The 14,668-nt window shown below is 39.7% G+C and overlaps 1 protein-coding gene across 1 annotated transcript in view; it reads right to left on the bottom strand.

Annotated features, from left to right (window-relative positions):
* The window catches only part of GUCY2F (guanylate cyclase 2F, retinal), a 150,198-nt gene that overhangs the window by 114,144 nt on the left and 21,386 nt on the right, over positions 1–14,668 (bottom strand). The window contains exon 3 of the mRNA XM_027535057.1: positions 7,986–8,287. Within this exon, the coding sequence (XP_027390858.1) occupies positions 7,986–8,287 (302 nt within the window). The remainder of the gene's footprint in view (positions 1–7,985; positions 8,288–14,668) is intronic.

Raw genomic sequence — 14,668 nt, 5'->3', positions numbered from 1 at the left:
TTATTTTTCTATTTTTACATGTTTCCATAATGTCCTATCACCTCTTCTATTAGAGGAAAACAATCTAATGTGTGTGTGTCTGTGTGCGTGTGTGTGCTTAGTCGTGTCCAACTCCATCGACCCTATGGACCGCGACCCCACCAGGCTCCGCTGTCCATGGGATTTTCCCAGCAAGAATCAAGAGTGGATTGCCATTTTCTCCTCCAGGGGGGTCTTCCCAACCCATTGATCAAACCCATGTCTCCTGCGTCTCCTGCATTGCAGGCAGATTCTTTACCAGTGAGCCACCAGAGGAGCCCCAAACGATCCAATAAATCCATTCAAATCAAAGTATTAGTCTCTTAGTAATGTTACTTTGAGTAAAGTACTAGACATGGGAAATTATCTAATTTTTTAAAAGGCTATTGTGTGGTTGAATGGTCAGGTTCTGGTACTTCTGGTATTAGACTTGGGTTGGAATCCTAGCTCTGCCACTTGCCAGCTGTATGACGGTGGACAAGTTACCTTGAGCCTCAGTTTCATCACCCATATATGGATTTCAATCAGTTTACTCGCTTAGTCATGACAACTCGTTGCGACCCCATACACTTGATAATACCTCATTTATAGGCTTGGACTGAAGATTCAATGAGACCATTTATGTAAATTACCCGGTACAAAATAAGCGTGGACTACATGATAGCTGCTATTGCTTGTATTTCAGAAGAGGAGCACAGGGCTCTGGTAATATCATCCTAGAAGTTAGTATTCAAGATCCTTGTTCCAGTCTTGATTTCATCACCAATAAATAACAGAGTCCCAGTTTTAGACCCAGTGTCCTTAGCATCCTGAAATGGTAAACCTGTTCACCTTAGTGGGGGAAAGATCTTGTTTCTATTTTGCTTTCCATTACATTACCTGCAGAATGCCTAGGCCATCATCATAATAAAAATAACAACATTAATAATAACAATCAACATTTATTGAGGAGTCATTAGGTGCCAGCCAAGCTCTTTTATGTGTATTAACTCATTTAATCTTCACAATAATTGTATGAGGTAGGTACTGTTATTATTCCCAATTTAAAATTAGTGAAGATATGGTGAGCTTAAGTAAATTTGCAGTACTTTTCCCTCAGAGCCCATGCTCTTACTTACCATGTTATAACTGAGCTTAATAAATACATGCTAAATTAATTAATGGATGGTAAACTAACCAATAAAAGAGTATCATGTATACCTTTTGTAACTTCTATTTTCCTTTCATGGCTTCCTTATTAAAGACAGAAAAATCAAATTTTTTTCTTCACTCTCTTCCCCTTCTCAAACATCACTCCCAAACACCAAGGAGAACAAGAAGCAGAAACAGTGAAACTCAACATCTAATGGTATTGCTGCTGCTACTGCTTCAGTTGCTTCAGTCGTGTCCGACTCTGTGTGACCCCATAGATGGCAGCCCACGAGGCTCCCCCATCCCTGGGATTCTCCAGGCAAGAACGCTGGAGTGGGTTGCCATTTCCTTCTCCAGTGCATGAAACTGAAAAGTGAAAGTGAAGTCGCTGAGTCTTGTCTGACTCTTAGCGACCCCACAGACTGCGGCCCACCAGGCTCCTCTGTCTATGGGATTTTCCAGGCAAGAGTGCTGGAGTAGGGTGCCATTGCCTTCTCCACTAATGGTATTAGGAGACATCTATAATCTTGAACCACAGAATATGAAGATAGAAACCTGCTTAGCAGACTGGAGGGAGATTAAATTTAAGTACCTGAAGAGGGGAATATTGGTAAGCAACAAGGAGATTTGCCCCTGTGAAACCTGGAAGGGCTTAGGAGTTAGAGGCGCTATGCACAGAAGTGGGGGTTAGGCAGAGCACTAAAAGAGGGGTAGCTTTGAATGTGTGTGTACAGAACAGTTAGATTTCTGCCATCTACCTCTACCAAGGAGAGCCGAATCTCTGCAGGAAACAGGTTAAACTGATTCAGAGCAGCTCCAGAGCTGGAACACTTGACCCAAAGGACAGTGAAAATGAGGTGAGCCATAGAAAAATGAATTATGAAGCTAAAGTGTTCATACTTAATGATGAAAATCCCAGTCTACTTCTCCCAACATGGCTCCTAGAACAGTGACAACCAGGATTACAACTCCCAGAAGGAGATCGAAGCATTCTTCTCTGAAGAAAGTGACTAGCCCAAGAGGCAAGATCTACAGATATTGACACGCACACAAAAAAAACAGCTGGCAAGTCAATTCCCTGATACTTAAACCTACAGGTCAACATGCCCTCCATGGACATAAACCTTCAAATCCTTCTTTTAAAGCTTCATTGTTAAATATAACCAGACAGCCAGGATCATCACTTAAGGAAAGCTTCCAAGATTAAATAGAGAGACCAAAACAAAGAAGTATGAAAAATTAGGAACTGAGAGAGACACAAAGAGCAAAGGAAAACCTCAAAGAAACTATAATGAGTATCTTCAGAGAAATAAGAGAAAATTATATATTCTTGAAACAAAAGCAGGATGCTATAACAAAATAGAATGAAACAAGAATTAATTCTTGGAAATTAAAAACATGATGGCAAAAAAACTTAATCAGTAAAAGAGTCAGAACACAAAATTGAGGAACTCTTTCAGGAAAAACCACTAAAAACAAAGATACGAGTGATACAAGGGAACTAATAAGACAATTTAAAAATTCAACCCAGAAAAAAAAATCAACCCAGGCAATCTTATATCAACTAGTGGTATTTCCAGAAAGTACAAAGACAATGTTGTTGAGGAAATTATCAAAAAAAAAGAAAGAAAATTTTCTAGGCAGAAGGAACTTCTAGATTGAAAGGCCCTACCAAATGTACAGCACAATACATGTCAAAAATCCAGGCATAATCATGAAATTTCATTACATAAGGAATAAAGAGATAACCTTAAAAGTTTCCAGGGAAGATAAGGAGGAGTAAAAACACATTACATAAAAGGATCAGGAATAAGAATGACACTGGAGTTCTCAACACCAATGATGGAAATAAGACAAAGTGCCGTGTCTTCAAAGTGCTAATAGAAAATAATTTTTAATCTATATTTATGCTATGCTGTGCTAAGTCACTGGGAGAAGGCAATGGCACCCCACTCCAGTACTCTTGCCTGGAAAATCCCATGGACAGAGGAGCCTGGTGGGCTGCAGTCCATGGGGTCGCTAAGAGTCGGGCACGACTGAGTAACTTCACTTTCACTTTTCACTTTCATGCATTGGAGGAGGAAATGGCAACCTACTCCAGTGTTCTTGCCTGGAGAATCCCAGGGACGGCGGGGCCTGGTGGGCTGCCGTCTATGGGGTCGCACAGAGTCGGACATGACTGAAGTGCTAAGTCACTTAGCTGTGTCTGACTCTTTGCAACCCTATGGACTGTAGCCCACCAGGCCCCTCTGTTCATGGGGATTCTCCAGGCAAGAATAATGGAGTGGTTTACTTCCAGGGGATCTTCCCATCCCAGTGACTGAACCCGTGTCTCTTAAGTCTCCTGCACTGGCATGTAGATTCTTTACCACTAGCATCACCTGGGAAGCCAACCTATATTTATGACAAGCTTAGTCAAACTATCAATCAATAGTGAAGCTAGAATAAAAGTTCACAGTGTAAAATTTTGAAAGTTTAACTCCCGTTTATCTTTCTCGTAATCTGCTAAAGGATGTGCTCCACCAAAATGAGACCGTAAACAAGAAAATGGGAGTCATGAGAGTCATGAATAGTGAATCCAACACAGAAGAAAGAGAAAAAGGAATTTCCAAAGTGGCAAAAAGGAAGATCCTATCATAATAGTTGTACAGCAACCTTAGGGAGCAACAAGTTTAGATTGGAATAGGAGGACAGAGAGCCTTGGGAAAAACAAACAAAATTGATAAGGGATTTAACAGATTTTGCCATGTATAAAATTGTTTTGAAAGGATTCTATAGTTTTATCAGACAGTGCAGAAAGACTTGGAAATCTAAATTAAGGAAAAAAAATAAAAATAAAACAATTATTAACTCCAGTAAAAATCAAAAGTTATAACTGAAATGAATTCTTACTATAGTATACCACATGGATTATATATGAGTGATATTTAGACAGGTAAAATATTAAAAACATAAAATATGAATTTAACTAAAAGGTGTGACATAATTGTATTGAGAGTCTGAAGGAGGGTAAGAAAGTATATAAGAGCTAACAATCTTTAACTATAATAGGAAATGAGCAAATAATATCCAAAGTAGAGTAATCAAGAAACCAGTAGCAGTGTGATATTTAGAAATATAAATACCACAAGAGAGAACTAAAAGACATGAAAGTAGTTGTTTCTGATGAAGAGTGAGAGGAAGGCCTAGGGACTTCCTTGTTGATACAAAACATTTTAGTATTTCTTGACCTTTAAAACTATGTGCATGCATTGCTTTGATAATTTTGTTTGTTTGTTTTTAATTTTTTGGAGATGCAATTGTATAAACTAAAAGGATGCAAACCATTGCTTTAAGCAATATAGCCTCTATATTTTGAATTTTCAACTCCACTGGAAGTTATTGGGCAAGGGAAAAATATAGCCACCTTTCTCATATATTTGTTTACTCATTTACAATTTCTCTTTCATTAGAATTTAAGCCCCATAAGATTGGAAACAATTAATGTGCTAGTAAATATTAGCAATAGCTCTAAGAGAAGGGGAAAAACCTCTTATTTGTAGCATTTACCTCTTACTTGTAGCATTTACCAATTTATGTGGCATAAATATTCTCAACGCCTGATTCAATCTACCAATATGATGCCAGTGAACACAGTGTTGGGAAAAGAGGCACACAATTGGCTTTTATGAACTGGCTCCAATTCTACTGACAAAAATCCTGTCTTGTTTACTCTTATCTGAAGTTCAGCATAGTGCATGGCACATGGTATGTGCGTAATAAATAGCTGTTGATCTGTTGATTGAACAAGAAAAAAAAAAAACAGGAGTCCAGGGGTAAGCAAAGGAACTATTGAGCAATTCTTTGCCAATAATCGTAAAACTTCAAGAGAGTAGGAAGCTGAAGTCAGACTGTAACTTAGAGGCTAGGTCACCATCAACCAATAAGGTCATTAACCAAAAACAAAAGGTGAAAAGGAAGTAGCTGTAAGTCAAGCACTCTGCTAGTCACTTTACCCATATTGCTTTGTTTAATCTTCCCAACAATCCTAACAGCTGTAGATTACTAACCCACTTTACAGATGGTAAAATTGAGACTCAAAAATCTAAGTAATTTCCCCAAGGGTAGACAGCTAGCAAAAGGAAAAGCTGAGATTTAAACCAAGTTTGTCTAACTCTTTACCATATGCTCTTTCTGCTATACTAGCTGCCTTTAAAAATACCTTTTAGCAAGGTAATTTAGGGGAAAGGGGGTTTTTGTTTATCAGAGATGTGAAAATAATTATCTTACACTTCTATCACTCTTTGGTTATGAAGGCAAAGCCAAGGCACCTGCAAAGTGGGGGCAGAAATGCATCTAAACAAGCTTTCTTTATATATAAGCTTTAGAGTCTTTGTTTTCGCTCTATTTCCTTGTCTAAAGCACAGTACAGGCTGCCTAGCAACCAAACTAATGGTGTCTTTTTTTACCTTAATTACCTTATGTTTTCCACAGCTCAAAGAGATTGGATCAACTATTAAGAGCAAAAGGTCTGAAATTTTTGTATCAAAATATCTGCTCACATACACGTATTACACACACAGATACACACACCCATGTGCGCGTGCACACACACACACTTCTTTCTATGTCCCTCAATCCTGTGATTAAAGTAAAAAAAAATGATTTAGTCTTGTATCTATATGATACCATATCATTGGATAAAAAGTACAAAAATTCACCATCTGGTTGCTTGCCTGTGAATACACCAAACAACTGGCTTGAGCAACCATTCTTGGCAGTCTGCAGGATTCTTGCCACTCTTTACCAAATCAATGAATTGTTTTTAATAAATATATGTGTGTCTCCTAAAAGAAAGATTTATTATAAACTTATCAGTGGCAATAAAGTTCAAATCCAAAACTGTTAATATCTGTGCTAGTTACTTTTTTTATTAGAACAAGAATCAGCAAAATCTTTGCTATCAATACTCAGGACAGAAAGAGATAAGAAAACCTAGGGTTGACCTTTCTATCCATTCAGATAGAAAGGCAGTGCACAGAATAAAGGAATAAATAATATACACAAAGGAGAAGATCATGGAGAATGTGTTAGGCACAATCAATTGCCTACACGACAGCCTTCTTCCTTGCTAATGGAATCTCAATTTTAATTGTGCATACTTTTTCAGCAACCATAGGGTCAGTCATAATGGTCTCATTCTTCTTTCTAAATTATTCAATTTAGCATGAGTATGGGACATGACTGATCAGGAAAGTATGGCGAGAAGTCTGCTTGAAGAGATTCTTGGCAAGATTTCCTCACTTTTAAAAAGAGACACAAGAAAGGGACATTTCTCACTTCCGTTTGTAGACAGTTCCACTTGGATGTGCTGTCTGGAACTGTAGCAGTCATCTTGGGACCAGGAGAGTAACCAGCATGAGAGCAAGCCAGCATACGATGGTTGTAAAGTGAAAAAGTGAAAATAACCTGGTTCACTGATAATGTCATTGAACAGCTGAATTAACTGACCCTAAAGTCCCCATATCTTCCAGTTTTGGAAAAAAAAATTACTTGGGTTATCTTGTGTTGAGCTTTCTGTTAGTTACAGCCAGAGCATTATAACTAATACACTATGCTAGCAAATGCTAGAACTTTTCAACTTATTTATGTGCCATTCTAAATACTTCTAAAAATGAGTGCCTTCTATGTCTGGCCTCTAAGCTACAAACAAAAACTCCCTCTATATTTTTTCTGATGTAACTATCTTTGGCCTCCCCATCTTTGTTTCATATTCCTTGTCTTCTTTTTATTTCTCCCTCTTTGTTTTTGTCTTTTGTCCATTTTTTGACCCATTTTGTTTTTGTCCATTCATTTCTCTGCTTTCTTCCTGTCTCCACTATTTTTTCTTCCACTAGTCCCTCTGGCTGTGATTTGAATCTGAAATATGTTTATATATATACTCAACTATACATATATATCTATATATATTATTTCTTATATATTATTAGGGAGGAATTCTTCCCCATTCCCAAAGATTCCTTTCATATACAGACAGCCCTACTAGCAAAACAAACACTGAACTTCTTCACCACCTTACTCATTCCTTCCCACAAAGGAGGAGTGACTTTGACTGATCCATTTGGAAACAGAATTAAACATGTGTATCCCAGGCCATCCTAACTTCTTTCTCTTAAGAGTGAGCTCCCTATAGGGAGTACATACTCCACTATGCTCTTTTAGGTTACACATTTAAATGAAAGGCATGCCCTCATGGGGCAGGAATATAGAGGTCTGGTAATGCTGGTGACTAGATGGAGAAGGCTGATCAATCTTCAGATTCAATAGTGGGAAACTCAAATACACATAGACAGAAGCTGTATTCCCCAATACCAGCTTTATCAATAATGAAGCCAGTATCTTCTTACATACCAGCTGTTATTGTTGAATTGATCAGAACTTGGGTCAGAAATAGGATTCATTTTTACTAGGCTCCTTTGAACAGCACTTATATGTATGTGTGTGTGTATATGTGTATATATATATATATGTATATATATATATATATAAAATATGTATTTTAGCACTAGTATATATTAAAGTTTTGTGTCCCTATTCTTAAACACATTTTGTTTCTTTTTCATGGTTGTATGCTGTCATTATGGGTAGCTTGAAGATAAAAAATAAAAATAAAAACTCCAATAATGTGTCTTTGTTTTACAAAAGTTTTTTGCAAACATAAGGTGTTTTTAACTTGTGTGCAGTTGCCTATTATTGACTGAGTTTCCTCAGGAATAGAGGCACTTGATAGGAAAAATATTTACCTTCCTGATTTTTGAGTTTTTCTGATCATGATTAATTTGTGAATCTGCACTTACTTGATCTGACTCCAGCTTCTCAGGAATTTCACCTCTAGCTGCTGCCTCCTCAAAGGCTTGATAGAAGGTCTTTTCTTGGGACTCTACTGTGATGGTCAACACAGCATCATAGGCTTCCCGGAGTTTTGGGTTGTTCCTTAAAACCTGGTAGGGGGTATGCTTATAAGGTAAACTGTAGAGCAGGGTGTCATAGGGAACAAAGACATAGGTGCCATCAGTCATTTGCAGATCGTGAGCCCATTCCAAGAGATGCGTCTGAGTCTCTCCCCCAATCAAAGTCGAATGCATACACATGATGATTACTGAAACCAACAAAGCAGGGAGGTTATGGCGGCAAAATGTTAGTAAGATACAGAACTAAACACTACAGATTGGGAGAAACAAATAAATGTACTATAACCAATTTGTAAATGATATCTATCTTATGTCTTCAAGATGAGCAAGATATTGAAACCTTGAGCTGAGGCTGAGGTATTTTCAGGGACTCTGATTAGGCAATAGGGAAAAATCAGACGTGTTTACAGGTTGCAGTGTCGAACACTAGACGGGAATAAGAACAAAGTTACCAAGTGGGAGGTAGCATAATGAAAGGCTTTGGAGTTAGAAGACCTAGGTTTATATCCTAATGTCACCACTTACTAGCTGTATGCCCACCCTTAGGTAAGTTACTTAACCTCTCTCTGCCTAAATATTTACTTCAGGGGATGGTAGTGATGACTGAAGGAGGAATCCATATAATGGGCTTAACACACAGTGCTTGATAAATGGTGTATGTGTGTGTTAATTTCTCAGTCATGTCCAACTCTTTGCGATCCCATGGGTTGTAGCCAACCAGGCTCCTCTGTCCACAGGAATTCTCCAGGCAAGAATACTGGAGTGGGTAGCCATTCCCTTCTCCAGGGGATCTTCCCAACCCAAGGATCGAAACGGAGTCTCCTGATTGCAAGAAGATTCTTTAGTGGCTGAGCCACAAGGGAAGCCCTCAATAAATGGTAACTATTATTATACCTAAGAATAAAACACCTAGAAGAAGATGGGAGATTTTCCCATAGCCACTGTTGCTTTTTATTGCCTACCTCCAACAAACATACATTCTAACAGATGTTGACCAAGTGTTCCCACACTTACCAAGGCCATTATAGAACATGAATGGCACTAACTCATACTCTGCTATAATATTACAGGTGATCTGTTCAATTTTTGAAAATCCCACTTCCTTATAATTGGAGTTACTCTGCATTCACTCCAATTCTTCCTAGACTTATGAAACTATGTTGTTTGGCAAGGCTATGCTAGAATAGAGTGGATTGGCCACGGTTGAAGAATGGCAGCTAGATAATGAGACTGAAAGTCTTATATCCAATTTCGCCCTTGGCACGCTAAATGAGTTTAGTTTAAGTCCACTTGTGCTTCAGCGCCCACATCTTTAAAATGTAGATTCCAATGCATTTCACAGGTACATTGAGTGGTTTAATTAGATAATGCCTGGCAAGTACTCTGAGCTCCTTGAAGAAAGGCAAAGACCCTACTGCCATTGGTAAATATTAATTATACATGCTTACATGGAAACTTTAATCTCAGGAACTGAGTATGCTTAAACTACGTTCAATGACTGATGTTGGGCATTTACATATTGCTTCCTATATTTTCAAAAATCTTTGCAGTTGTTAAATACCCCCAGAAAATGTCTTCTTTGAGGTAGAGCTAGTATCCTTCATTTTTTAAGGCATACCTAGTAAGTTATGAAGTTGATTTAAACACCAAACACACACACCCACCCACACATACACCATAACTTGAATTTTCAAATGACCTTTTAGCTCCTTCAGTATTATTATCCTGAGAGGTTCTACATATATTCTGATGCACAAACTTTCCATTGAAGACTCTAGGGATATCTTGGGAGCTAGTTCATGAACCACACAAGGAATTCAACCTCCCTGATTCATAATCACACATTGTATAATGGGGAAATTGAGTGGCAGGGAGGTCTGACAAGGCAATGATTGGATTTAGGAGAAAAAATAGGACCGAAGGTCCAGAGTTCCCTAAATCTGGCTATACCATTAAATACGAATCACTGTGGTCAAGTTGGTACAGTCACATGTCCATTGAGGGGGAAATTGAGTTTTGTCAGGTGCTTCAGGTAGCTGGCCAGTTCTTCCAACAGTACCTCTGGCAAGTAGGTTAGTATTGGCATCTTTCTTCTACAAAGACAGATTAATTGATGAGACCAAGGTTACCCAAGAGAGATAAAATTCATTTAATTAACTTGTGCATGCATGCTGAGCTAAGTCACTTCAGTCGTGTCTGACTCTTTGTGACACTATGGACAGTAGCCCGCCAGGCTCCTCTGTCCATGGGAATCTCCAGGCAAGAATACTGGAGTGGGTTGCCATTTCCTTCTCCAGGGGATCTTCCCAGTCCAGGGATTGAACTGAGGTCTGTTATGTCTACCTGCATTGGCAGGCGGGTCCTTTACTGCTAGCGCCACCTGGGAAAGGAATATTAAAATTACTTCACTGAATGGAAAACATATAAAACTAAGTGCTTTGTGTTGGTTGAAATACAACAAATATTTTAACATACACTATGTGTACCGGGTGCTGCAGTGTGCCAGCCAGATGCAACCTTCAGTAATGAAACATTCTTTCTCCTAGCTTTTGGGATTGTTTGGAGATAATAGCTGATACCTCCCTCGGAACTGGTCTCAGGTGAGGAGAACCACCTTTCCCAAGATTGTATCCCCTCAGTAGTGTACTGGAGCCGGCTCATGCTGGTTCACAAGAGCCAATGGTTATATTTTCAGGGATTTTCTGAGCTAGTTAATGTCATGTTGGTAGCTTGAAATTGGCCATGGTGGGCATTACAAAACCATGGGAATCAGCAAATGCTACAAATCAGGGCTTTTCCCTCCTCCCCCATAAACTGGCTGTTAAACAATTATTATCACACTGTGAAATGAAAATATCTCCTGCCATATTAATCAGCAAGAAATGTCACAGCCATCAGCGATTTCTGGCCTCCAAATGTGAATGAGGGTTCCCAAAACTGCAATCCACCGGATGCTGCCGCCCCCCACCATGATTGCTGAGGAGCTGGGGATGCAAGAAGCAAGGTGAACAAGGACACAGGATTGCCCCCAAAGGCTGAGCTGCATGTGAAGGGAGTGAATCCAGCGAGCCCAGAGGCTTGCATCTGCCCTTACACAGAATGCTAAATTCCTTAACTTGATACCTGATCTTTGATGATCAGACTGCCTGCTCCCCTTGTCACAAACTTGCATATAGCCTGACTTCCCCTCCTGCCTCCTTGGAGCAGTTTTCTCAGAGCTACTGAGATGCTGTCTCCCAGGCTCAGAGTCCTGAACATTCCCACCAAATAAAATAACTCTCTACTTTCAGGTTGTGACTGTATTTTTTAAGTCAACAACACTGCATGCCTTTCTCTGCATCAGCCTATGCCCAGTGACTGGTCAATATGGAGGCATAAAGGCCAACACTCCTTAATTCTGGACAATTCTGAAAGGCCATCCCAGCTGCAGAGTTCCCCCTGGGACTGGCTGGGACCTTTGTTGTGGCTGCATGACAGTTTAATTTCTCTCTTTCCAACCCTACTGCTGTCTCTCCTTCACAGACGTTGTCCTTGAAAGCAATCCCCCAATAAGCTTCCTGCAGACAAATCTCCATCTGCCATACTTTTTTTCCAGGGTACCAACTTATGACACTGGTTTAGATCCCCACTGTACACTGAACTGACATCCATCATGGCACTTACAAGATGTATTGCCCTTATTTATTTATGTCAGCCTCTACTATGAAACCATGAGTTCCCTGAAGCAAAAAAAAAAAAACAAAAAAAAACTGTATTTTATTTATTTCTGTATCCTGGTACATAATTATGCACCAAGTATACAATGAATATTTGAAAATTTCAGAAACAGAAGTTATGAACTGGGTATCTTTTGTGGGTTCCTTGAGATGTGAGACATGGGCATTTCAGATTGTTAGTGTGGAGGAACAATTCAAAGGGATATTTGCTGGGCAGGTAGATACTAACATGCCTGTCTTTAATGCTTGTGCCATTAACTATGCTCAAGACCTTACCCTCAACCTGAACCTCTATTTTTAATTTTCCTTTCATTGGCCCACACGGAGGTCATTTCAGGCAAAGAGTCAGAATTTTTATGACTGGAAAGACTCTTTGAGACCATCTACCTCCTCTTACTCCCTCATCATTTTACAGATGATGAAATGGAAGACTCAAGAGGGAACAATCACAGTATACTCTATTTTTTGCAAGGTAAGACTTTGCTATTGAACATGATTAAAACAGAAAGCATAAATACTGAATTCAAACAACACCAGCTTAATTTAATAGATTGTGTGCTTCGTGAATAAGGATTTATGGATGCACCTGTTCTACATGATTATTTTACTAAATAGCTTTATTATCTCAAAATGACATTCATTAAAATGGGATTTTACCTGTAAGTTGTCAGGAAAGGATTAGTAGACAGAAACCTTAAATCCTTGGCAAGGTCTAGGTCAACAGGTAATCATTGAATAATATTAATCTGTAAGTTTCCGTCCTGATTGTTAACTGTCAGGCCACTCTATGGCCTAAACAAGGACCAGGAAACACATCCTCCTGAGCTCCCATCTCACCAGGATATGATACTAGCACTTTCTCTGAGCCACCTGAGCCCCACTTGAGTTGTCTAACAGCTATGTCTTCATACTGTGGTACACACTATGGCAGGGTGCTCAGAACCCTTCAATGCTAGCAGCAGGAAATGTCATGAAACTCTAGAAGCTAATTCCCAAGTCACTCAACTCCTACTTCTCTTCCTATATTAAAATACTCTATCTAATACTTCCTTGAGATATAGAAACTGTGTTTCTCCAAAAGCAAAGTTTATTTCTCCCAGATTCCTGGCTATAGAGTGCTTAGTGGAGAAATCTGAGCCCAGTCTCACATCTTGTGAGATGAAAATGTTTTCACTAGCTAGTGCTGAAGAAGTTCTTTAGAAGTCCTATTCACACTGTGAATAACCTACAACACTGAGCCTACAACACTGCTCCCAATCCACAGAAACCCTCCATTCTACTGTCCTTGATTTTCATTTTAACCTTTTGTGACATTTCCTACCACTGCTACTGCTAAGTCGCTTCAGTTGTGTCCGACTCTATGCGACCCCATAGACGGCAGCCCACCAGGCTCCCCCGTCCCTGGGATTCTCCAGGCAAGAACACTAGAGTGGGTTGCCATTTCCTTCTCCAATACATGAAAGTGAAAAGTGAAAGTGAAGTCACTCAGTCCTGTCTGACTCTTAGCGACCCCATGGACTGCAGCCCACCAGGCTCCTCCATCCATGGGATTTTCCAGGCAAGAGTACTGGAGTGAGGTGCCATTGCCTTCTCCATTCCTACCACTAGCATTCATCTTAACCTATTTCATGTTAACGGATATTGAGAGAGATGGGAGAGAATAAGCAGTCCAGAGTGGGAAGGGGGTATCCAGTGTGATTTATCCCAGGTCTCACATTCCCCCAGGATTCACACCCATGAGGCCACAGCCTGATAGAAGCAGATTCACACCATTCTCCTCTCAGCTCTCCCCCACCCACTCTATAAAAAGGATACATAACTAGAATCTGCATGTTTCCCAACCACCACCCCAAAGTGTGATTCAGTGCAGGATGCCCCCAAAAACCATACTTTTAGAACACCACAGTACATGATGTGTGGTTATTTCTATCAATTAAGGACACCACACGCATTTTTAGCCTTAAGTCCTGAGACCACCACTTACGTACCTGCCACCAGTGTTGAACTGGTTCAAGTAGCTCAGCATGCTGTCAGACACATATTACATTCAATGGCCATTCTGTCTGTATTAGATCATGCTTTTTCATACCCAGTAAAACTGATATTACAAGTACTTTTACTGCCTTCACATTACTGCGCAGCTTACATTTTTAATATTCCTTTATATCTTGCAACATATGTTTTGTTCAACTTTTCCTAAACCGCTATGCAGATCTGTGTGTGTGTGTGTGTGTATGTTCAAACACACACAAGAGTTGTGTCCGACTCTTTTTAACCCCATGGACTATAGGCCGCCAGGCTCCTCTGTCCATTGGATTTTCCAGGCAAGAATACTGGAGTGGGTTGCCGTTTCCTTCTCCAGGGGATCTTCCTGACCCAGGCATCAAACCCGTGTCTCCTGCATTGGAAGGCAGATTCTTTACCACTGAGCCACCAAGGAAGCCCAGATGAGGGCTTTAAATGCAGGAAGCCTAGATGTTTATAGATTTTCTCTTGGGCTGGGTCTTCAATAATTATATCATCACTGATAGTGGACCCATTCATGAGAGCAAGTTGTCCTTTCACCATTCACATTGATTTACATTAACTATACCAAATTCCCTATCAGCACTAAGGTTCTTGGTCATAGTATTATACTATCACTATTGTTACTACTGTAGGAAAAATGGGATAATGTTTATCACTTGGAGGCACTTAAAAGAATTTCATCAGTGGGCCCAGAGAGAAAAATGGAAGGGCTGCATTATACACCATGGAACACAGGATCTGAAGTGAGTATGCCTTAGGGGCATTCCTCAAGTACATAAGAGGCAGTAGAGCTTAAGTCTTTCATTAAACCAGTGATTCTCAAAG

The sequence above is a fragment of the Bos indicus x Bos taurus genome, chromosome X (assembly GCF_003369695.1).
Source record: "Bos indicus x Bos taurus breed Angus x Brahman F1 hybrid chromosome X, Bos_hybrid_MaternalHap_v2.0, whole genome shotgun sequence".
Lineage (NCBI taxonomy): Eukaryota > Metazoa > Chordata > Mammalia > Artiodactyla > Bovidae > Bos > Bos indicus x Bos taurus.
The sequence above is the reverse complement of the archived record's forward strand: the minus strand, read 5'-3'. Positions and strand labels throughout refer to the sequence as shown.